Source organism: Camelus ferus, chromosome 27 (genome assembly GCF_009834535.1).
Source record: "Camelus ferus isolate YT-003-E chromosome 27, BCGSAC_Cfer_1.0, whole genome shotgun sequence".
NCBI classification, from domain to species: domain Eukaryota; kingdom Metazoa; phylum Chordata; class Mammalia; order Artiodactyla; family Camelidae; genus Camelus; species Camelus ferus.
The window spans coordinates 2,782,638-2,809,034 of NC_045722.1; the positions used below are offsets into that span (position 1 = coordinate 2,782,638).

Consider the following 26,397-nt stretch of genomic DNA (forward strand, 5'->3'; position numbering starts at 1 on the left):
ATGAAGGGGCAATGGCAAAAATGTAAACATGCTCCAAAGCCTGTGACTGTTACTTACCCAAGTACAGTGCCTGTTTCTTGGTAATTTACTTGAATAAACTTGCCAAAACGACTTGAATTGTTATTATGAGCTGTCTTTGCATTTCCAAAGGCCTGTAAAAATAAACAGTTCTCATTAATTTCATCTTTAAGAAATGAAAAATCATGCTTAGGTCAGCTTGGGGGGAATATAAAATGGTATGTACAATTTATACATAAGTTTGGAAGTTTCTTTAAAAGTTAAACATATGCCTATCACATGACCTAGTCATTGTACTTCTAGGTGTTTGTTTACCCAAGAGAAAGGACAGTGTATATCCACGCAAAAACTTGAATACAACTTTATGTGTAATGGCCAAAAACTGGAAACAACCTATATGTCCAACAGATGAATGGATAAACAAAACATGGCATATCCATACAATGGAATACTGCCTTAGCAAAAGGACTGAATTATTGACACACAACAATATGAGTGAATCTCAAAATAATTATACCAACTAAGAGACGTCAAACATAAGACAGTACATACTGTATGATTCCACTTATATAAAATTGTAGGATACACAGACTAAGCTATAGCGACAGAAAGTACTAAGAGGTTTCTTGCAGGTGAATGAGCTAGAAGGGCTGAGAGAGAGGGACCACAAAGGGATGTGGGAAAACTTCAGGGCTAGTGGGTGTGGTCAGTCATCCTGCCAGTGCTGGTGGTTTAAGGAGTATATACGCTTGTCAAATTTATCAAATTGAGCATTTTAAATATGTGCAGCTTACTGTATCTCAAGTATACCTCACAAAAATATCTTTCAAGAAAACAAAACCCAAGTAATATTACCCTTCCTTTCAGCTCTAAAACAAAAATAGTATATTCTCTTTCCTTTCTAACATTGATGGCATTATTTCTAAAACATACCAAACTAAAACATTTTCCCATATTCTCTACATTTTCAAAAATGAACCCTTAGAATTTCAATGCTAGGCAGATTTTAAGGTTGCAAAGATACAAATATACTGACAAAAATATCTTCCCCAACCACCTATTTCCACAGCGCAATAACAGACAGGAGTCTGGCCCTGCTGTCCCTTTACAAGGGGACGTATATTACTCCAATCACCTCTTTCCCCTGCATCACTATGACCCAAAGACACCCCCTGAAAAAACACTGCCACACCTTTCAATCTTCCACATCGCCTTTTCTACCTTCCCATCGTCCAGTTTTCCTTGGTAACTAAAAATGATGTCTGTATTTCTACTTTGTTTCATTTCATTTTCTCACATCAACAAATTTTAATTTTTAAAAGCTATGTTTAAGAGTAAGAAAAGTATTTCTACACACTTACCTCAAGTACTGGTCCAGCTCCAAGAATAATTTGTTCCACTCCACTGGCAAATCCTTTCTGACTGAGAGCAGTAAGATGGTGAATAAGAAAGTTTGTGCTTTGAGTCTTCCCAGAACCACTCTCTCCTGAAATCACGATGCACTGATTCTTTTTGCGCTGAAGCATGGCATGGTAAGCTACATCAGCCACGGCGTAAATGTGAGGCTCAAGTTTTCCCAATTGGTGGTTATCATACATTTTGACATATTTGGGGTTATAAATAGGAAGAAACTTAAATGGGTTAATAGCTATTAGAATACTGCCAACATAGGTATAAATTTTTTCATGCTTAAAGCGATTCCGTAGGTTTTCTAAGAGAGTTTTCTCATTCAAATCAGGTAAGCTACATAAGTCATCAAAGTCTTTCTGCTGAGGCTGTGGAAGAAAACCCCGTTCCATCATCCTTCGACGTTCTTCTGTTACCCGTAGCCATGACTGAAGACTACCATAATGGATCGATCCATCGAGGTTTTTTTCTCTTAGAAGAAAGCGGTAGTCCTCTCCACTCAAGCGATTTTCCAGAGCCATTCGGGGCCACAACATCATTCGCTGAACTGGACAGTCCGTTGGATTGAGTATCCATTCTTCTCCACCAAATTCCTTTACCTCTGCTAAAACGTAACATTTTGTTTTGTCAAGATGAAGTCTGTTTATAAGAGAGTCAATCACCTCAGCAGCTGTGGAGTTCTTTCTGGCAGGAACTGGACAGTAGATTGTCCCTTCTGCAATTGTCCCAGGGTATATACGTAACGTGTGTTCATTATCCTCAAAGCGTCGTCTTCCTCCATCATTTACATTCATATTGGATCCTGTCCCATCAGCATGAATAGTATGTGTTCAAGACTATGCAAACCATTTTTGTAAAAGAACTGTTAACATAAAACATGGGAAACATTAGAAGTCATATTGCACAATCACTGCTTTCTTATGCTCAAAAAAAAAAAGGCTTAACAATCATGTTAATTACATCTTTTAGAACAAAAACATCCTAACTCTTCTTTTAGTACAGGAATGGTCTTGAAAATAGTCTCTATGCGACCACATATTTCATTTTATTCCAAATCTGGACACTAAAACAGCAACTTGCCAAAATTTTTTCCACATTTTATTATATTAGTAATTCAGAACCCAAAGAGTAAAAATAGAAATGATTTTATCCTCTACTATTTTGAATGGTTCTGAAGTATCTGGGATTACAGCCAAGTTCTTTCTTTACACTTGAAGAGAGACTCATTGAAGACTGGATTAAGATGCACAGAACAATCACACACATATCTAATCACCCTGCACCCAAAAGTTCCTACACATAAAGCAAAAACGAAACAGAATGCCATCAATAGAGCAAACATTTGTGAAATTAAAAACAGTAAGCTAAGATGAGATCAGATAAACAAATTAAACTAGATAAAGTTATATCCAAGAGAACACGAGGGAAACCTGCTATAGAACTGACATATTTTCAAGAACTTCTAGGCTATGCCTTCCCTAAGGTGAAGACATGAAAGGAGCAATGGGACTGGTCCTGCCCCCCGCTTGCTTAACAAAGCTGACAAAATTATACAACAAGGCACCGTTACAAGTTTTATTCAACCTTTCCTTTCCCTTCAATGCGACCTTTCTATCTAACCTTATTTCATTTCTTACAAGTATTCTGCAAACTCGTCCAATCTTCTCGAACTCCACACATCACACTGCTGTAAGAATGAGTTCAACTTTTATACCCGAGAAAATGGTGATTTTGTTAAATGACTTCTCCAAGTCAAAATGTACTCCTATTTTCACCTCAGCTCTGTTCTTCCAATTGTGTCTAGAGAGGAAATATGTCCCATATCCTTCCCATGCTGAATAAAACCCAATTCTTAGCATCTCCATCAGCAACCTGTCCCCCCAAAAAACTACTCTCACGTTATCAATCTTTCCCTTATTTATTGCATCCTTAACATATAAAGATACTGTTTTTTTTTTAAAGAAAGAAGAATACCTTCAGTTGCTTCTTTCTGATACTACTACACATTTGTCAAAGTTCTCTCTAATGAAGAAACTTCGTTTACCTGTTTCCTGGATGATCTTTCAAAAGTAGAGAACACTACAGAACGTGTAGAAAGCAGCCACATATCTACTACCCTATTCTACTATAAAACGTTTGAAAACTCCTACAACTGCTCCAGATCATTTTATAAACAAACAAAATAATAGAGCATTAAAGCACCTTCCTTTGCTCTGCAGAGGTAACCATCTTCCTGAGGTTGGTATTACTGACATACGTGTTTTTATATTTTTATTACATAAGTGGGTCTCCATAAATTAGATAGTATTGTTCCGTTTCTAAGCTTTAAAAACAAGTGTCATACTATACTTAATAGTCTGCATGTCACTGTGACTTAACATTGTCTTTTTATTTATAAATGCTGATGCATGTAAAGTTCATTAACTGCCAAACAATATGATATGGTATGTTGGTTCATTAATTGTAACTGAAGTACCACTCTGGTGGGGGATATTAATAACTGGTGAGGCTATGCATATGTGGGAGCAGGAAGAGGGTATATAAGAAATCTCTGTATCGTCCACTGAATTTTGCTATGACCCTAAAACTCTTCGAAAAAATTAAGCTTATTTTTCAAAAAAAAAATCCCATTGTATGATTATACCACCATTTATCAATCTACTACTGATTATACCACAGTTCATCCACCTTAAAATGTTTCCAATATTATGCCATTAAAATAATGCTGCCATTCTATGCTCATACATGTCTCTTCATGTACCTCTGCTAGAATTTCTACGGGCTTTACACTAAGAGTGAAACTGCTGGGTTTTAAGCATCTTCAACTTTACTGGATATTAACAAAATGCTCTCCAAAGTAGTTGCAGCAACTGCCTATTTCCCAGCAAGTGCAGGAAGAACTCATGTTTCTCTGCCTCATTACCAAAAGTTAGTATTGTCAGACTTGAGTTTCTGCCACTATAAGAAGTGTAAAAAGGCATTTCATCGATTTTTATTTCCCTGATGACTAGTTTGGAGGGAAAACACTTATCCTAGCATTTGCCATTGGGGCTATGTTGCTTATTGTTCATTTTCCTCTTTTTGAGTTGTCTTTTCCTTATTAATTTGAACTATTTTTCACATATCCTGGATATTAATCAATTTTCAGTTGAATAAGTGACGGATATCTCCTACTAATCCGTATCTTATCTTTCTATTTTTTTCACATTGCCTTTTGTTGTAGAGAAGTCTTATTTTTAATAAACGCACCAGTCCTTTACAGGTTACGATTTCTTTTTCAGTAAACAATAATGGCAATTATAGCAACTCCTATTATGCGCTTGTTAGCACTAGTCATTCTTCTAAACATTTTACATGGGTCATTTAATTTAATCCTCACAGTTCCTCCCTAAGAGTTATTTTTATCATCATCGTCCTCATTTTACAAACGAGAAAACATAGAAATTTTACATAACTTGACCAAAGTCATAGCTACAATGTGAGTTAAGATTTGAAGCAGGGAGTCTGGCTCTAAAGCCTACATACTACTATCTCCTGGTACAGTTTTTTAAAAATTCTCCTTTATCCTGAGGACGTAAGATTACGCTTATCACTGAGCTGATCTTAATTATTACAGTTCCATAATAAGTTTTGGTATCTGGAGGGCATATCACCCCAATTTGTTCCTCTTTAATGTTACTTTGGCCATTTACCATAAAAATTTTAAGATCAACATATCAAATACAATGAAAAAACCTTCTGGCATCTTGATGGACAGACACTGCATTGATTTTATAGATTCATACTGGCAAAACTGGATGTCCTATTGACTTCCCATTCATGAACACCATGTTGTTGTCATTTTTTTTAATTACACTGTTTATTACTTCCAAGGTTTCTGTCATTTTCATATCCACCTGATCTTTTTTCTACCTATTTAAATTTGATATTTAAGAGATATGACTTGTTTACTTATCTCCTTGAAAATCCTAAATAATATAATTTTACATTGTTCAGACTAATATTTTAATGTCATCAAAGTGAATTTCTCTTCTAATGATTTTATTTCATATTTTTCTCAGCATTAGATGGCTTTGAGAATTTACTTTATAGGTGCACTTTTTGATAGAAAACTTTTTTCATACCAACATTTACTAAGAACCCATTATTTACTACTTTATTTTTAACACAACCACAATACCATTAATCACACCTTTAAAAATTAATATTTTAATATAACTAGTAGTGTTTAATTTCCCCAGTTATCTCATAAATATTTTTCTTGCAGTTGGTCTATTCAAACCAGGAGATTTGTCCTACAGTGGACAGAGCTAGGAGGCTTCTAGCTGCAAAGCAATGTTTGTGTTCTCCTGAATCCCTAAGCATAAGGCCTCATATAAACTGTGGCCTCTGGCAACAGACAGCAGTAAAGCTGTTCCTTACAGACAAGCAGGCTGTGCCTGGCACTTCAGGAGACAGCTGGAGTCTGACCTATAAAGGTGTGCAATGCGGCAGCCCTAGAACTAACTGAGAAATCTCTTTTTCAATAGAGTAGCCCATGGTTTCCAACAGTGAGCCCAACTGCAATAACACTTCCCCATTATCTCAAAGCCAGAATCTCAGCTGCTTTCCCTGCATGCTCCAGCCAGAATCCCCACTCATTGCTTTGCATTCTATTCCGTTTCTGAGACAGAAATGTTTACCTTTTTTGAGCCCAATTTATGTCAATTCAGTTTTCTCTTTTTGTTAACTTTACCAATCATTGCTTTGTAGGGGCTGCCTCAAAATATCACTCACAAATACATCTTGACAGCAAGCCATGAGGATTTATCAGAATCATCTGGGGAACTTTTAAAAATCTACATTTCTAGACCCAATAATAGTTGTGGGATTGGGAAAACTAGGCAATTCTTTTGTTGCTGGCCCAGAGAATAACATTTGGGAATCAATGACCTGTATTTCCACTCTCTACTCCCTTACCACTCTTCCCATATAGCAAGCTACTGCCAATGTTCTTTGAAAATGTCACCAACTACCATAAAGTTGCCAAATCCAAAGGTTTCTTCTCAAGCCTCATCTTAACACACCACACTGTAGCATATGACTAAGGTGGCCCTCTTCTCATTCTTAAAACTGCCCTCACATGACAATTATTTTTCTTGTAATCTTTCTGATAGGTTCACTCTTCTTCTAAATCACTCTTATAGCTCCTCTTCCACTGCCTCACTTTAAAAATAAAAATATTAATATTTAATAAAAATATTTCCCAGTAAAAAAAAAAGGAAAAAAGTATAACTTTGCAACTAGTAGAATGAAAATATGGAATGATTAAAAATAAACAATTCAAAAGAAGGCAAGGGGAAGGCATTTAGAACAGATACAACAAATGTAAAGCAAACTAAATATATCAGTAAATCTATGAAGTGTAAATGCTCCCAGTAAAGAGACAAGATTGTCTCTGAAACTGAAAACTTAAGAAAGTGAAGGTCTGATGAGCCAAGGTTTTTTAGTAAGCAAGACTAAACTAGATTTAGGTCAAAGGTAGACAGGTGCCTTTCAAAGAAAGAAACAAACACTATTTTTCTGAAAAATTAAAATTAAAAAAAAAGGATGGGTTGAGAAATAGCGTTTCAGGTAAGCTGTGACAAGAGTGCAGGCCAGCTGACCTTCATCACTGGAGAGGATACAGGAACTCAATCTTAACCTATGGTAGGTCAATGCCAACCAAAAGCCAAATCTGGTACTGAAAGAAAAAACATCTTGTAGTATTTCAACTAAAGAAAGGGTGACAGAAGAAATGAGTTATCTTATGACACACTACAGCATAGGTATATGGACACCTATCAGTTTAGTCTGCCCAGTAAGTAATCAATAACTTCTTCTGGTGAAAGTACTGTGTTTTCCCTTACAGAACTACTCCTCCCTTGTCATCTGACACAGTATGAATGGACTGACCCCATCCCTCAGTTAGCTGTGACCCAGGCCTGGCCAACCAGTTTATTCCATTCCCCTAGTGACAGTGGCTGTTCACCAGGATTCTATACTGGAAATCTGCTGTAATCATTAGGAAAAAGGATTTTTTTCTACCAGGGCTGCTAATCTAGAAAGATGTAAACTACTGGCAGCCATCTTCCCTGGATGTATAGAAAAAGCTTTTCTGCAGTTAAGGAAATAAAAAAAAAGAACTAACACACACAGCAAAGCCTTATCAAAACTGTTTGAGCCACTAAATCCAGCTGTGCGTCAAATACACTCAACCACTGAACTTCCCTAGGTGTGCCAATCAATTCCCTTATTCCCTGAGCCACTCTGAGCCGGATTTCTGTTCCCTGTGAGCAGAAGAACCCGCTACAACAAGAAGGACTTCAGTGCAACACCCTTTGACAACACAGGTACTGCTTGTCAGACAACTCCTCATATCCAAGAATCTCACAATCTAAACTCAGGAACCAAATACACATGAATATACTTTTGGATACTTCCGTCACTTTCACACTATTTATTATCCACTTAGGGAACCAAATTCAAATAAGGCATTTCTCCCTGACATCCAAATTCACTATCAGAACTGAAGAATTAAACAGATTTTGATGTTAAAGGATACTTGTAACACCAACCATGCAGAAATATTGCAAGGGGTGTACAATGTAATGTCAACTGAAAAAAAAAATTAATATAATATATTTAATATATAATATAAAATTGCATATAAAGGTATACATGTATAAAAATGGATCAGAATATTAGGCTTTTTGGAAATCTTCAAATTTTTCTTTTGTAGTTTTCACCAAAATTAAGTTTGACATGTATTACTTCATTTGAGTTGAACAGCAATTCTCTGAGACAGAAAACAAACTATTACCTTTCAAAACAAAAATTAAGGCTTAAAGAGCAAAAAACACATCTATAAAACTTACTTTGTGATAAAGATTTCAAATCAGCAGGGAAAAAAGGATTATTCAATAATGATGTGGGGATAAATGAATGACTGTGAAAATAAAATAAAACTGCATATTAATAATTAAGACAAAAACTCTTAGCAACGTGGGTATAGAGGGAACATATCTCAACACAATAAAGCTACTTATGACAAACCCACAGCTAGCATCACACTCAATGGCAAAAAGCTGAAAGCCTTCCCACAGAAATCTGGACCAAGACAAGGATGCCCACTCTCACCACCTCTGTTCAAAGTAGTATTGGAAGTCCTAGCCATGGCAATCAGGTAAGAAAAAGAAATAAAAGAGGAAGAGGTAAAACTGTCACTACATGCAGATGATGTGATACTATACATAAAAAACTCTAAAGGCCCCACACAAAAACTACTGGAGCAGATAAAATAATTTGGCAAGGTAGCAGGATACAAGATTAACATACATAAATCAGCTGCATTTCTCTACACTAACAATGAAACAGCAGGAAAAGAAAGTAAAGAAACAATTCCTTTTGAAAATCACATCCAAAAAAATAAAATACTTAGGAATAAATCTGACCAAGGAATGAAAGACTTTTACACAGACAACTACAAAATACTGATTAAGGAAACTAAAGATGACTTAAAGAAATGAAAAGATATCCATCCCATGCTCTTGAAGTGGAAGAATTAATATTGTTAAAATGGCCTTATTGCCCAAAACAATCTACAGATTTAATGCAATCCCTATCTAATTACCCAGGACATTTTTCACAGAACTAGAACAAAGAATTCTAAAATATATATGGAATCACAAAACACCCAGAACTGCCAAAGCAATACTGAAGAAAAAAAAATGAAGCTGGAAGAAAAAACCTCTGAGACTTCAGACAACACTACAGAGTTACTGTAATCAAAACAGCATGGTATTGGCTTAAAAACAGACATATGACTCAATGGAACAGAACAGAGAGCCCAGAAATAAACCCACAGATCTACGATCAATTAATCTTCAACAAGGAGGCAAGAATATACAATGGAAAAAGGAGAGTCTCTTTAGCAAGCAGTGTTGGGAAAACTGGACAGCCACATGTAAGTCAATGAAGTTAGAACACTCCCTAACACCATACACAGAAATAAACTCAAAATGGATTAAAACCTTAAACGTAAGAAGACGCTATAAACCTCCTAGAAGAAAGCATAGGCAAAAGATTTTCTGACATAAACTCTAGCAATGTTCTCCTAGGGCAGTCTACCCAGGCAGTAGAAATAAAAGCAAAAATAAACAAATGGGACCTAATTAAACTTATAAGCTTTTGCAGAGTAAAGGAAACCAGAAGCAAAACAAAATAACAATCTACGGAATGGGAGAAAATATTTGTAAATGATGCCACTGACAAAGGCTTAATTTCCAGAATATATAAACAGCTCATACAACTTAATAACAAAAAACAAACCAACCAATCCAAAAATGGGCAGAAGACCTAAACAAGCAATTCTCCAACATGCATACAAATGGCCAATAGGCACATGAAAAAATGCTCAATATCACTAATTATCAGAGAAATGCAAATCAAAACTACAATGAGATATCACCTCACAGAATGGCCATCATTCAAAAGTCCACAAATGATAAATTCTGGACAGGGTGTGGAGAAAAGGGAACTCTCCTACATTATTTATGGGAATGTAGTTTGGTGCAGCCATTATGGAAAACAGTATGGAGAGTCCTCAAAAAACCTAAAAACAGACTTACCATATGATCCAGCAATCCCACTCCTGGGCATATATCCGAAGGAAATTCTAATTCAAAAAGATACATATATCCCAATGTTCATAGCAGCACTATTTACAATAGCCAAGGCATGGAAACAACTGAAATGTCCATCAACAGACAACTGGATAAAGAAGCTGTGGTATATTTATATAATGGAATACTATTCAGCCATAAAAAAGAATAAAATAATGCCATTTGCAGCAACATGGATGGACTTGGAGATGGTCATTCTAAGTGAAATACGCCAGAGAGACAAAGAAAAATACCATATGATATCGTCTGTATGTGGAATCTAAAAAAAGAAAAAAGACACTAATGAATTTACCTAGAAAACAGAAACAAACTCACAGACATAGTAAACAAACTTATGGTTCTGGGGGCAAAGTGGGTAGGAAGGGATAAATTGGCAAATATTAACTACTACATATAAAAAAACAAGTTTCTTCTGTATAGCACAGGGAACTATATTCAATATCTTGTAGTAACCTATAATGAAAAAGAATATGAAAACAAATATATGCATGTATATGTATGACTGAAACATCATGATGTACACCAGAAATTGACACACTTTAAACTGACTATACTTCACTTAAAAAAAAAGTATATACTAACAGAGAAAAACAATGTGGTGAGACAGTTGCTGTGGTCAGTAGGGTGTGGTTCAGAATAGGCTAGCTTATGATGGTATTCGCTGGACTGAGTTAGGAGAGACTAATTATAGAGGAAAACTATGGTGAAGAAAACAGGGAATATGGAGTTTCCTTTAAATTAGAAGTTCAGTAAAAAAAAAAGATAAAAAGAAATAACTAAAGACTTTTAATGCAGTATTTTGTGTGTGCTAATAAAACTTAATTTTCAAAATTTATGCACTATTGCTTTTACTTTTGTATCAAGTTCTCAAAGTTACTTTTTATGAAGGACAAAAGAAGAGGCCTTTCCCTTTCCACTTGCTTTCTCATAGGTATCTATTGGTGAATGGTAGCAAGTAGGATCATACATTATCATTCAGTAGCAAGAGGCGTGGAAGGATAGAATCAGGCAAATGCATGTCTAAGAAATAAAAATCTAACCTTGCTTCAGCCTCACTCAAAGCAAAACAGGACAGAAATAGACTCATAGACAGAGAATACAGACTTGTGGTTGCCAGGGGGGCGGAGGGTGGGAAGGGATAGACTGGGATTTCAAAATTGTAGAATAGATAAACAAGATTATACTGTATAGCACAGGGAAATATACACAAAATGTTATGATAGCTCACAGAGAAAAAAATGTGACAATGAGTGTGTATATGTCCATGTATGACTGAAAAATTGTGCTGAACACTGGAATTTGACACAACATTGTAAAATGACTATAAATCAATAAAAAATGTTAAAAAAAAAAAAAAAGAAAAAGCCTCATCAGTACATTTTAAAAGGAGAACAGCCTACTATCAAGGTAGGGTCCAGTTGCGAAAACATTAGTGACTTGTGTATCACTGTAAATTTCATGGGAAGAAAGCTAATAAGCATTTTGAACTCATTTAGAAAAATAACTCTGGGAAAGTGGTATTTAAGAGCTAATACTCACATTTCTTCATTTTTCAGTACTTACAATCGAAATGTTCTACAAATAAATGTATTTATTACCATACCAATGCAGAATCACATACAGACACACCTTGGAGATATTGCAGTTTTTGGTTCCAGACCACCGCAATAAAGAGAATATTATAATATAGACCAGAAACTGACACATTGTAACTAACTATACTTCAATTTAAAAAAGAAAAGAGAGAATATTACAATAAACGCACAAGAATTTTCTGGTTACCCAGTACATATAAAGTTACATTTACACTATACTGTAGTCTACTAAATGCGCAATAGCATCATGTCTAAAAAAAAGTACACACCTCAATTTAAAAATACTTTATTGCTTTATAAAAATGCTAGCCATTATTGGAGCTTTCGGTGAGTCGTAATCTTTTTGCTGGTGGAAAGTTTTGCCTTGATGTTGACAGCTGCTGAGCAATCAGCGTGGTGGTTGCTGAAGGCTGGGGTGGCTCTGGCAACTTCTAAAAACAGGACAATGAAGTTTGCTACATCGACAGACTTCCTTTCATGAACAATTTCTCTGTAGCATGTAATGCTGTTTGATAGCATTTTATCCACAGCAGAACTTCTTCCAAAATGGGAGTCGGTTCTCTCAAATCCTACTGTTGCTTCATCAATTAAGTTCATGTAATACTCTAAATACTGTTGGCATTTCAATAATCTTCACAGCATCTTCACGAGTAGATTCCACCTCAAGAAACCACTTTCTTTGCTCATCCATAAGAAGCAACTCCTCATCTGTTCAAGTTTTATAATGAAATTGCAACAATTCAGTCACTCCTTGAGGTTTCCCTTCTAATTCCCTCGCTATTGCCATCACATCTGCAGCTACTTCCTCCAATGAAGTGTTGAACTCCTCGAAGTCATGCATGAGGTTTGGAATCTGTTTCTTCCAAACTCCCGTGTATTTTGATATTCTGATCTCTTCCCATGAATCACAAATGTTCTCAATGGCATCTAGAATGGTAAAAACCTTTCCAGGTTTTCAATGGACTTTGTCCAGATCCATCAGAGGAATCACTATCTATGGCAGCTACAGCCTTATGAAATGTATTTCTTAAATAGTAAGAGTAGAAAGTCAAAATTGCATCTTGATCCATGGGCTGCAGAATGGATGTTGTGTTAGGAGCCAGGAAAACATTAAGCTCATACATTCCTAATCAGAACTCTTAGATGACCAGGTGCATTGTCAATGAGCAGTAATATCTTGAAAGGAATCTTTTTTTCTGAATTTAAATCATATTGTAAACAGATTTGCTAGCATCCAGGCTTTATTATTCCACTTACGGAGCACAGAGTATATTTATCATAATTCCTAAGGGCTCTAGGATTTTAGGAATGGTAAATGAGCACTGGGCTTCAACTTCAAGTTACCAGCTGTATTAACCACTAACAAGAGAGCGAGTCTCTCCTTTGAAACCAGACACTGACTTCTCTCTAGGTATGAAAGTTCTAGACAGCATCTTCTTGCAACAGAAGGCTGTTTCGTCTACATTGAAAATCTGTTGTTCAGCATAGCCAGCTTCATTATCTTAGCTAGATTTTCTGAATAACTTGGTGCAAATTCTACATTAGCACTTGCTGCTTCACTTAGCACTTTAATGTTACGGAGACAGCTTCTTTCCTTATACCTTATGAGCCAACCTCTGTTAGCTTCAGATTTTTCTTCTGCTTCTTCCTCACCTCTCTCAGCTTTCACAGAATTGAAGAGAGTGAGAGCCTTGCTCTGGATTAGGCTTTGGCTTAAAGGAATGTTGTAACTGGTTTGATCTTCTATCCAGACCAGTAAAACTTTCTCCATATCAACAATAAGGCTGTTTTGCTTTCTTATTTGTGTTATTTACCAGAGTAGCACTTTTAATTTCCTTTAAGAACTTTTTCTTTGTGTTTACAGCTTGGCTAGCTGGTGCAAAAGGTTTAGCTTTCTGCCTATCTCAGCTTTCAATATGCCTTCTTCACTAAGCTTTGTCATTTGTAGCTTTTGATTTAAAGTGAGAGATAACTGACCCTTTCACTTAAACATTTAAAGAGGCCATTGTAGGGCTATTAATTGGTGTAATTTCAATATTGCTGTACCTCAGGGAATAAGGAGACCAGAGGAGAGGGAGAGAGATGGGAAATGTCCAATCGATGGAGCAGTCAGAACACATACAACATATATCAAGTTTGCCATCTTATATGGGCATGGCTTGCGGCACCACAAAGCAATTGCAATGGTAACATCAAAGGTGACTGATCACAGATGACCATAATAAATATAATGAAAAAGTTTGAAATATTGTGAAAATTACCAAAATGTGACACAGGGACACGAAGTGACCACATGCTGTTGAAAAAGTGGCACTGATAAGTTTGCTCAATGCAGGATTGCCACTTCAATTTGTATAAAATGCAGTATCTATGAAGCATAATAAAGGGAAGTGCCATAAAATGAGACACGTCTGTATACACATACGTGGAACTCACTTAGATATGTAAGTATTTGTATTTTTAACTTTGCAAACTACATGTTTTGTAATTTATTTTTCCCAAAGGTCCCCGAATACACTTTTTACAAACCCACTTTTTCCTCTTCCTGGGCACCCAGCTAGAATTTATTTCCCAACCTTCCTTGTAGTTAGTTACCTATGACCATGTGACCAAGTCCTAAGCCAAATATGTGGGAAGGGGTAATGTACACTCCCTTCAGGATGAGCCAATAAAAGTCCCCTCAAAAGGGTCTGCCATTCCCAGTCTGCTCAAAGAATGGAGAGGAGCCAGGGGAAAGCTCAAAGATTCTAAGGGACACTATAGATAGAAGGACCCTGGGTCCCAAATGACCACATGGAGAAGAGCACCCACCACTGCCATCCACATATATCAGATTGTAAAGTAAATAAGAAATAAAATTTTACTGTGTAGAGCCACGTATATTTGGAGGTTGTTTAGTTACAGTAGTTAGCCCACCCTAACTAGTGCATTCCCATTAAATTCTTCCAACCCCTGCCCTATAAGGAATTTTGTTAAGGAAATTTCTCTTATCTCAATCCATCAATAACTACTATTAGTCTGCTTTTAAGATATATCCCGAATTTAGCCAGTTTTTAGCATTTCCATCTCACCTAGTTCAAACCCACTACCACTTTCTCATTTTAGTTACTTAAGTGATATCCCTCCTTCTATCTTGGATCCACTACAGTCAACAGGCAGAGCTGTGCTTTTTAAAGGTAAATCTGATCCTGTCACTCTCCTATCCAAAACTGTGAACAGATCTCCATAACACAATCAAATAAAACTGAAACCTCTTACTGTGGCCTAACTTCACCTTTTCCTTCACTCCACTCCAGCCCAGCCTCACTGGTCTTTTTTCTGTGTTTACGCCTATTCCTGCTTCACAACCTTTATGCTTCCTTCCTGCTCTCTGCCTAGACTTTCTTCCGTATCAGTGAGGTCTCCACTCAAATGCCAACTCCTGCATGAGGTTTTTCTTTACTATCCTATCTAAAATAACCCTCTTCCCCCACTCTATTCTCCTTATCCTGATTTATTCTTAATCAGAGAACCTGATGCACTACCTAGAATTATTATTTGTATTTTTGTTTATTATCTGACTTCCCCATTAAAGGGTAAATTAAAAGGCTTGTCCTTTTTTTATTGAAGTATTGTTGATTTATAATGTTGTGCCAGTTTCAGGTGTACAGTAAAGTGATTCCGTTACACATATATATTCATTCTTTTTACGGCTGAGTAGTATTCCATTGCAAACACGCGCGCACGCGCGCGCGTGTGTGTGTTTATATGTGTATACCATAGCTTCTTTATCCATTCATCTCTCGATGGACATTTAGGTTGATTCCATGTCTTGGCTATTGAAAATAGTGCTACTATGAACACTGGGGTGCATGTATCTTTCTGAATTAGAGTTTCCTCTGGATATATGCCCAGGAGTAGAACTGCTGGATCATATGGTAACTCTATTTTTAGTTTAAGGATCCTCTATACTGTCCTCCATAGTGGCTGCACCAATTTACATTCCCACCAACAATGTAGGAGGGTTCCCTTTTCTCCACACCGTCTTCAGCATTTATTATTTGTAGACTTTTTAATGATAGTCATTCTGACTGGTGTGAAGGGATACCCCACTGTAGCTTTGATTTGCATTTCTTTGATAATTAGTGATATTGAGCATCTTTTCATGTGCCTATTGGCCATCTGTATGAATGACTTGTCTTTGTCATCATAGGTATACACAGCTCAAAAGTATATTAGTTAAAGGAATAAATAAATTCATATCCACATTAATTCATGTATTTTAGCAATCATTTTATTGCTTAAGGTAGTCATTTTATTAAACTTCACTATAGCTTTTACCTACTGACTTCTCATCGATTTTCATGTATATGTACCACTTCATCTGACTTCCTGTGAGACCTATTTTCAACCACTGGACAATGTAAAATGCCAAATGACATCATTTAAATGAGGAATCTAAAAAATAATAACAATAATAATGACACAAATGAGCTAATTATTATTTTGATTTCTTTAATATGTGAAAGCACATTTGACTGTCCTTTATGATTGGTTACCACATTCTGTTGATTCTTATTTTGTAGTTGGCTTTATTCCTTTGATAACTATGTAAGTTTAAAAAGCTAAAGATCTAATCTGTTCCTAGAAATGATAATTAGTACATACATATAAACTGAAAAAAGTGCAGTATACTGTATATATATATTTACATGCAATATAATACGTATGTGCAGTTGAACTGTAATAATTCTACCTAATAAAACTGAAAAAGGAGGGAAAAAGTAAGTAAAAAACAAACAATTGGACAACGTATGGCTTTAAAAATGAGCAACTACTAACCGAAGTTCCTTCCTAAGGAGGTAACCAATGTTGCTGATAAAATAAGCATGTCCAGCAACAGTACGTATAGAAGAGCGGCTCTTACGAGGACAAAAGAGGACATCCAAATGGCCAAGGAGGATATGAAAAAGAACTCAACATCCGTGGTAAATTAGATTATTGCTCAAAACATTCACTACCAACCCTCAAGTCCACTGGAGACTCAGCATACCTCCCCACCCCCAAATTTAGGCTACTTACACCCAGCAGGAAATATGGGAATAAGCAAAACAGAAACATACTTCTTAATTTACATATTCATAAATTTTTATTCCTTCAATTCCTTTCAAGATATCCTTCATTTCAGCTCTTCTTTGGACTTTCAGTAAGAATCAGAGATACGGGAAATTTATCTATAGGTTGATTCACTTAGGAGCTCCATAAATGTCTGCATAATTTTGGAGGTTTTGTTGACAAGAGATACTCAATGACTATAGCTAGCACATCAAAATGCTGAGACTCAGCACCTTCCACATGCTTAAGCTTGTGCAACCAGAATTCAGCACTATTTGGGCCTCAGAATCTTTCATCTCTACTGTTCTGTCCATGGAACACATGTTTCCCTAATACGTCTTCCAGGCACATAGCGGCTTTTCAGATGTGCATACTCTCAAGCAGTTGAAGAGTTTCCAGGTATACTTTAAACTCAGATTTGAGTCCTCCATATGAATGATTCTGAGGGGCTTTCAGAAGCAGTAGATCCTTTTAGTAGACCATCTCTTCTTGTGCACTTTGGGAGAAGTCCCACAAACTCTTTAGTCTTTGTCCCTACCACATTTTTTATCTGTTCTGCTTTTTATACCCTTTTAACAATGATTCTAAGGTTCCCTTTATTAACTATTGTTGCTCAATTCCTTCATTCCAGACAACTCAACCAACGTTCCAAAACTCTTCAACAATTAAGCATTCTGAGGGAAAAAAAAAAATCCAAAGGAAACAAATAAACAAAGTAATTTTTCATAGCCCTAAGATCTTTTTCTGTGACAGTCCAGACAGTAAATACTTTAAGCTTTGTGCATCACATATAGCCTCTGTCACATATTTAGGTTTTCTGTGGGTTTTCTTTTACTCTTTTAAAGGTTCAAAAATGTAAAAACTATTTTTAGCTTTCAGACAGCACAAAAACAGGCCACCTGCCCGCTCTGGCCTGTGGGCAGGAGCCCGTCTGTCATTATACTAGAGGATTTGGGTATGCTATTTTCATTATCAGTAGCACTGAGTGAAGCTTCTGGGAGCTGGTGAGACGCCTACAGGACAATGAAGGAGCCAACCATGCTAACATACGGGAGAAATAACCCAAGCTAAGAGGAACAGGTAGTGCAAAATCAGAAACAAACTTGGCATAGCTGAGGAACAGAAAGGAACTCAGTATGGCTGAAAAAAGTATTCAAAAAGAAAAATGGGGAGAGATGAAGTCAGAGATAGGAGGAAAGGACTGGTTCATACAGTACCTTGCAGCCTGGGATTCTATTCTAAATGTAATAGAAAGCCTCTAGGTATTGTATAGTTTTGTTTTTATACACAGGGAATGATACCCCTGAATTATGTTTTTAAAAGATTACTCTTTTAAAAGTGGAAATATGGGGGGAGGGTATAGCTCAGTGGTAGTGTGTGTGCTTCCATGCACACGATCCTGGGTTCAATCCCCAGGACCTCCATTAAAATGAATAAGTAAGTAAATAAACTTAATTACCTCCCCCCCAAACAAACAAACAAAAACCAAACAACAAATAAGGAAGTTTCTTTTTAAGTAGAACTTTGTAAGCAGTTGGACATACAAGCCTGTAAAGGAAATGAAACGACTAGAGACCTGGTATCATTAGCACACGAAGGGCATTTTAAGCAATCAGACTAGGTGAACTCACACACACAGACTGCAAACAGAGAAAAAGAACTACGACCAAGCCCTGTGGGTCATCAGTGTTTAGCGGTTCAGCAGGAAAAAAAGGAGAGTCAAAAATAGAGCAGCTAATGACTTAAAAACACATAGCAGTAACAGTAGTAGTAATAACAGTAATAATGGCTAACTCTTATAACACTTATTATGTATGACACTATTCATTTGAGCCATTAAATCTTAGAACAACTTTGTGGAGATAAGCACTATTATCATCATTTTCAAATGAGGAAACTGAAGAACAGAGGATAAACAACTTGCTATAGATGACACATCTAAGTAGAGGAAAACCACCAGACAAATGAAGGGTCATGAAAAGAGAAGTATTTCAAGAAGCAGCCAATGAAGTCAGATAAAACAGAGAAATGACCTATGGATCTGAAACCATGGAAATCATCTGTGACCATTTTGTGTTTGATTTTTAAGATTATAGCTGGTTGAGTCTGGGAATGAAGCTCAATTTCCTCATAGCATCAGTATGAGAGAGAAATAAGTTAATATATGAAAAGAATTTAAAACAGTATCTGGCACATAACAGCATATAAGTGTTGGCAAGTATTATTATTATCATTATTATTATTATTGAGTATTCCATTACCTACTTATTATCTAAAGCAGGCATCTTACCTTTACTATTATAAATCATTCATGGTCAGTAATCTTTTTTTTAGTATCATCTTCAAATAATATGAATATTTAAGACAATGTGAAGATATAGGAAACCACTTGCTCCCAGAAGTTAAAGCTAAGCCACTACTAACCACCCATCAAATGTGACCCTCCATTAAATTAGTATTCAGGTCTAAAGATCTTAAGACCTAAAACAGATCAACAACCTGCAACATTTGCCTCAGATACTTTGAAGTCATTTAGGCAGCTCCTGGAACTAGGACAAATCAGTGTACCTCTCTCAAACAATTACCACTGCAATTACCAGTGTCCACCTAGCATCAGAAAACCATAAGCAAGTAATGCACTTGAAAACAGCCATGATTAGATCTAGGCATACCCCCTGCTCTAGTAAATTTATTCCACAGAGCCAACAAATTGTTTTAAGAAACACATCTCAAGGGAAGCTAAATTAAATATCAATGACAATCTCATAAGAACTGAAAGAAGAAATTTAGATTAGGAAGAGCCACACTTTGAAATTTATAAACTATAGCTGGGATTAGCTGTTTAGCAATGATTCACCACAGCAATGATTTTATAGGAAAAAGCACCCTGGGGAGTTTAAAAAAAAAAACAGCACTGATATACAGTAACCTTCTATTTGGACAACTTTTACAGATGCAATTGAGATGTCTACTAACAGAAAGCAACCGAAAGAAAATGCCAACAATGACAAGTAGTATGTAAATGTGGTACCCATAGTCTACTGAAATTAAAAGACTCCCCACAAAACTCTGAATACAGATATCTAAAGCAAAGTAGCCTTATGACCTGGGACAAGCTATTTAAATTGCAATATTATTCACTGCCATTTAATCATGGTCTAATGCAGAGGTAAGGCAAACTTCTTCCATAAAGGCCCAGAAAGTTAACATGTTGAACTTTGCAGGTCATGTAGTCTCTTTCCCAAATACTCAACTCTGCCCCTGTAAGATGCAACAGTCATCAACCAAAACTAACCCTCACATCACCTGCCTTTTACTCATAAAAACTAAAATCCAGAAAAAAAGTTAACTGATAGAAAGTTAGATGTGACTAGGCATTCCTGTGCTATGATAATAAAAAATTAAACATGTTCCATATAGTTTATATCATCTTCAATGGAAATGAAAAGCAAAGCAAAGCAAAGCAAAGCTTAAGTCATTTGGATGTGCTAGCAAATCTGTTGATGTTATTAAGGAATTAAAAGAACACCACTTTTTCAAACTGTGCAAATGAAGAAAAACTAAAATAATTTCTAACTAATTTTTAATCAACTAATAAAATAATGTCATGCTGAGGGTTATTCTAGTCAGAATATTATAAGGTCATGAGAATGAGTGACTCTCACCATAAATACAAGAAAAAAAATCTAGACAGACTACTAAGAGCTGGACAAAATTAATTTTTTAAAGCCATTAGGGAGCCGAGAATACAAATAAGTCTAAAGAAACTCAAACCCATAGATGGACAAGTCGGACAAGTCACTTCTAGGTAAAGAGACAAGTGACCACTTTCAACTCAAAGACCATGGTGAGCAAAGGGGCAAATAATCCTATCAACTGATGTGATGGGCTGAAACCCAAAGGAGCCCCACAAGCAGAGCTGATCAACACAGCCTAAAACTCCTCCCCCAGGGGCTTTTAGCGTATGGAGCAGCAGGCACAGAGCTCAGGGCAGACCAGAAGGGCAGACTGGGATCTTCTGGAGACTGGAAAGCCAAGTGCAGGATTATAAAGAGACCTCTACAATCCGGCTGTACTTAAATCCCAAGCTCTGTTGTAGGGTAGAGACTGGATTCATCCTCAAAATACTGGAAACCAAAAATAACTATAGCTATAAACCAGCCCACATATAACTCAATTCTACGTCAGAATGAAGACATTAGCCCCTAAACCCTTTTGGTCTGTCTGTTAGTATGCCTTTTTCCATGAGGAAGCAGTTATAAACTTCATTCTAACTGTTCTTTTTATATATAATATTCACATGCAATAAAAATTATAGGATATTCAAAGAATCATGAAAATGTGGCCCACAGGCAAGAGAAAAAAGTCAAAATAAAGCCACATACGGCCCAGATGTGGGAATTAGCAAAGACTTTAAAATAACTCTTATAAATACATGTTTGAGAAAAGTATGGATTTTATATATTTTAGCAAAGAAGTGAAAACACTAAAAAAAAAAAAAAAGCCAAATGGAAATTCTCAAACTAAAAAAATAGTTTAAAAAATACAATATTTGAAATGAAAAGTTCATGGAATAGGCTTATCAACAAACATGGTATCGAAAAGATCACTAAAGGCAAGAAATCAATAGAAATTATCCAAACAAAAGCATAGAGAAGAAAGAAACAAAAAAGTTTAAGATCAGAGAGCCACAGATCTGTGAGGTAGTATCCAACAGTCTGGAAAGAGATGTAAAAGAGAACTATTTGAAGAGAAAATTGCAGAATTTTTCCAAAATTGATGTAAAAATAAATCCAAGATCCAAGAAACTCAGCAAATCACAAAAAAATAAATAAATACAAAGAAAGCTGCACCTAAGTACATCATAGTAAAACTGTTTAAAATCAAACATAAAGAGAAAAATCTTAAAAGTACCCAAAGAAAAAGAACAATTTATATTCAGGTTAACAGCAAAAATGAGAGTTGACTTTTCATCAAAAGCAATAAAAACTAGAAGACAACAGATAATATATTTTAATTGCTGAAAGAAAAAAACCTGTCAACCTAGAATTCTAAATATCCTTTAACATGAAGATAAAAATAAACGTATTTTTCACAACATTGTAAAATGATTATAAATCAATAAAAAAAATGTTAAAAAAAATAAAATAAACGTATTTTCAGACAAATAAAAGCTCAAAGAATTCATCACCAGCAGACATACAATACAAAAAATTCTACAGGGATTTCCTCAGACTGAAAAAAAATAATCTCAAATGGAAGTCCAGATCTACAGGAAAGAATGAAGAGTACAAGAAAATACTGGAAACAAGTAAGGTAATGTCCACCACACCTTTACACATGAGAATTAAAGCTATCTTTATTCTCAGTATGACTTTATACACAGAGAATCTAATTTAATTTACCAAGTCCAAATGACACAAAGTCAATATACACAAATAAAGTAAATTCTAACTACCAACCAACACAATTGGAAAAATGAAATTTAAAAAACAATATCGTTCATAATAGTCAAAAAACAACACTTAGAAATAAAGTTAGCAAAAAGATGTGAAAGACCTCTAAAATGAAAACCATGAAACTTTGCTGAAAGAAATTAAAGACAATCTCAATAAACATAGAGATATGCCATGTTCGAGACAGGAAGACCCAACATTATTAAGATGCAAACTTTCCCCAAATTGATCTATATATGCAAAACAATTCCAGTCAAAATCCCAGCAAGCTATTTTGCAGATATTGACATATATTTAAATGAAAAGCAAAAGACTCAAAATAGCCAACATAATATTGAAGGAGAAAAACAAGGTTGGAAAACCAAACTACAGGACTTTAAGACTTATTTTAAAGCTACAGTAATCAAGACAGCTAAAAGAATGGACAAATAGATCAATGGAACAGAAAAGAGCCCAGAAAAAACCAACTACAGTCAACAGATCTTTGACAAAGGAGCAAAGGTATAGTCTTTTCAACAAATGGTGCTAGAACAAATAGACACCTACATGCAAAAAAAAAAAAAAGAGTATAGACATAAACCTTCCACATTTCACAAAAATTAACTCAAAATGGATCACAGACCTAACTGTAAAACAAAAACTATAAAACTTGTAGAAGACAGCATAGAGGAAAACCCAGATAACCTTGAGTTTGGTGATGACCTTCTAAACACAACACCAAGCCATGAAAAAAATATTGACAGTTGGAGGTCATTAAAATCAAACACTGCTCTGCAAAAGACACCATTAAGAGAACGAAAAGACAAGCTACAAACTGGGAGAAAAATCTTTGCAAAACACATTATCTTATAAAGGACTGGTATTCAAACTAGATAAAGAATTCTTAAAACCTAGGTGGGGAGGTTATAGCTCAAGTGGTAGAAATGCATGCTTAGCATGCATGAGGTCCTAGGTTCAATCCCCAGTACTTTCATTAAAAATAAATGAATAAATAAAAACAAACGTAATTACCTCCCCACACAAAAAACAATTAATTAAAAAATAAACTTAAAAAAAAAACCCTAACAACAAGGAAACAAACAATCCAATTAAAATGGCAAAATGAGACACTGGACACTCACCAAAGAAGATATACAGATGGCAAATAAGCATTTGAAAAGATGCTCAACATCATATGTTATCAGAGAATTAAAATTGGATACTGAAAGACTGTATACTGAATATAATTTACGTGTTTCTTAAGAATTTGGACTCCTGTAATAAACGTCAATTTTTCTGACAGTGATATTCATAGAAACTACTGATATCTGTCCCTATCCTCAGTATCACCAGACTGGCTTTCGGTTTATAGAAAAGATTTCTTCCTGTCAGTATAAATTCCCCTCTGTTTTCACTGCTGCTTCTAACTCACGTGACCTTAGAAACCAAATACGTATTTGAATTGTCTAAAATAAGACTAACCTCTAAATGAAAGCCTGAGGGATTCTGATACAAGTACAGAAATGTTAAGCATATTATTTTCATAAAATCTCCATTAACCACTTAGAGAACATTTTTGTTATAGTAAAATTTTATGGGAAAAACACATGCTTTATAGTCACGGAGAAGTTCAGATCCTTTTAGCACTTACCAGCACATAATCCTGGATAAATAAATAATAAACCATCTTCCCTAAATGTTTGCATACTTGTTATATATCACCATTAACACCAAACTCAGAGTTGCTATGAAATTAAACAGATACTGCATATAAAAAACAATATTTGCTACAAAGTACAAAATTAAAAAGTCTATTTTTACCTTTGATTCATATAGTTCACATGACAAATTTACTGAATTTTACTGTCTTTTGTACAGTCAACAATATTTTCCATTTTCTCACATTTTTTTATGTCTTGAGTTTCTATATATGGTGTTTGTTTTCCCTTCCAAAAAGCTTATGAGTATTTTAGCCTTTCTTGTCCTCTGTAACTGAGACACTTCTCCTGCATGGCCCCAGTAGCAGAAATGGGAAAGAATGTGCAATCCTAACTGCACACACTCCAAGATCATAAATAAGCTTTCTAAGGTCAAAGTTTCTGTCTGCTTCTTACTAGTAATATAGCTTTTAGGCTATTTCTCTAAGCCTTAGTTTCTCCATATTCAAAAAGAATGTCAATCTCCAATAATTTGGCCAATTATTTAAAACAAAACACCCACTGAAATTTTTTAAGTTAATAAAATAGAAAGTATATATTCTTAAAAGTCTCCAAGAGCTGACAAGATAGTAAGGAATTATAAGAAACATAAGAAAAGGGCAGGAACTCAAAGAAGTAAGCAGAATGCTGAAGCCAAGTTAGCCCCTGACCAAAGCCAAACTTGGGATTTGGTTTTCACAGTCTCCTAAAATAAAAAAAAAGCCCACAGCCCACCCTAGGTAGTGAGTCTGATAGGAGACTCTACACGATACAACTGGAACCCATAAAATAAACAAGTAAACCTGTCCCATCCGAACCCATCTCCCAAGAACTTCAAGGAAAGTTGATCTGGCACTGAGCTGTAAAGGAGAGTTCCTGACAAGTTGTAATTTTTTCTGCAAAGGGCCAGATTATAAATACTTCAGGCTTTGGAGGCCATACTGACTTCTGCTGCAACCACTCAACTCTGGTTGTAGCCTGAAAACAGCCACAGACAGTGCAGAAACAAATGAGCACAGTTGTGTTCTAATAAAAAAAAAAAAAAAACCTGAAAGGGACAAGAACCATTAAAAATGACTTTGAAGATTTGAAAAAAGAATTTCTAAAATTATAAAACACAACTGAAATTAAAAATAAAATACAATAGTTGAAATGAGTAAACTAAAAGATATATCTGAAGAAATTATCCACATTGAAAGAAGAAAAATATGAAAAAATAAAGTTGAGAAGAAATCTAATATATATGTAAACTGGAGGTCCTGAAAAAGGAAAGAAACAGCATTGAAATCATAACATCATGTTCTTGAATAACTCTATTTGGATTTGCTGAAGTTTTTTTTTAAATTTTTTTATTGAAGTGTAGTTGATTTACAATGTTACTTTCAGGTGTACAGCAAAGTGATTCAGTTATACATATACATACATATACATTTTTTCTTTTCAGATTCTTTTCCACTATATATTATTACAATAAGTTGAATATGGTTCCCTGTGCTATACAGCATGTCCTTGTTGCTTCTCTCTTTTATATATAGTAATGTGTCTCTGTTAATCCCCAATCCCTAATTTATCTCTCCCTGCCCCTTCCCATTTGGTAACCACAGTTTGTTTTCTATGTCTGTGAGTCTGTTTTTGGTTTGTAAATAGAATTTGTATCACTTTTATAGATCCCACATATAAGTGATATCATACGACACTTATCTTTCTCTGACTTACTTCACTCAGGATGACAATATCCAGGTCCATCCATGTCACTGTAAATGGCATTACTTCATTCTTTTTTATGGCTGAGTTTTATTCCATTGTATATGTATACCACATCTTTATCCATTCATCTGTCAATGGACATTTAGGTTGCTTCCATGTCTTGGCTACTGTAAACAGTACTGTTACGAACAATCGGGTGCATTTATCTTTTTGAATTAGAGTTTCCTCCAGATATATGCCCAGGAGTGAGACTGTTTGATTATATGGTAACTCAATTTTTAGTTTTTTAAGGAATCTCCACACTGTCCTCCATGGTGTCTGCACCAATTAACATTCCCACCAACAGCATAGGAGGGTTCCTTTCTCCCCGCACCCTCTCCAGTATTTATTTGTAAACTTTTTAATGATGGTCGTTCTGACTGGTGTGAGGTGATACCTCATTGTAGTTTTGATTTGCATTTCTCTAATTAGTGATGTTGAGCATCTTTTCATGTGTCTGTTCACCATCTGGATGTCTTCTTTGGAGAAATGTTTATTTAGGTCTTCTGGCCATTTATTTATTGTATTGTTTGGGGGTTTTTTGTTTATATTAAGCTATACAAACCGTTTGTATATTTTGGAAGGTAGTCCCTTGTCGGTTGTCATTTGCAAACATTTTCTCCCATTCTGTAGGTTGTCTTTTCATTTTGTTTATGGTTTCCTTTGCTGTACAAAGACTTTCAAGTTTAATTAGGTCCCATTT

At 35.4% G+C, this 26,397-nt stretch overlaps 1 protein-coding gene across 1 annotated transcript in view; it reads right to left on the minus strand.

The window, feature by feature from the left end:
- MYO9A (myosin IXA) overlaps positions 1–26,397 on the minus strand; it is a 170,869-nt gene that overhangs the window by 131,675 nt on the left and 12,797 nt on the right. The window contains 2 exon segments of the mRNA XM_032469163.1: positions 58–152; positions 1,380–2,287. Coding sequence (XP_032325054.1) covers positions 58–152; positions 1,380–2,219 — 935 coding nt within the window. The 5' untranslated portion in view covers positions 2,220–2,287.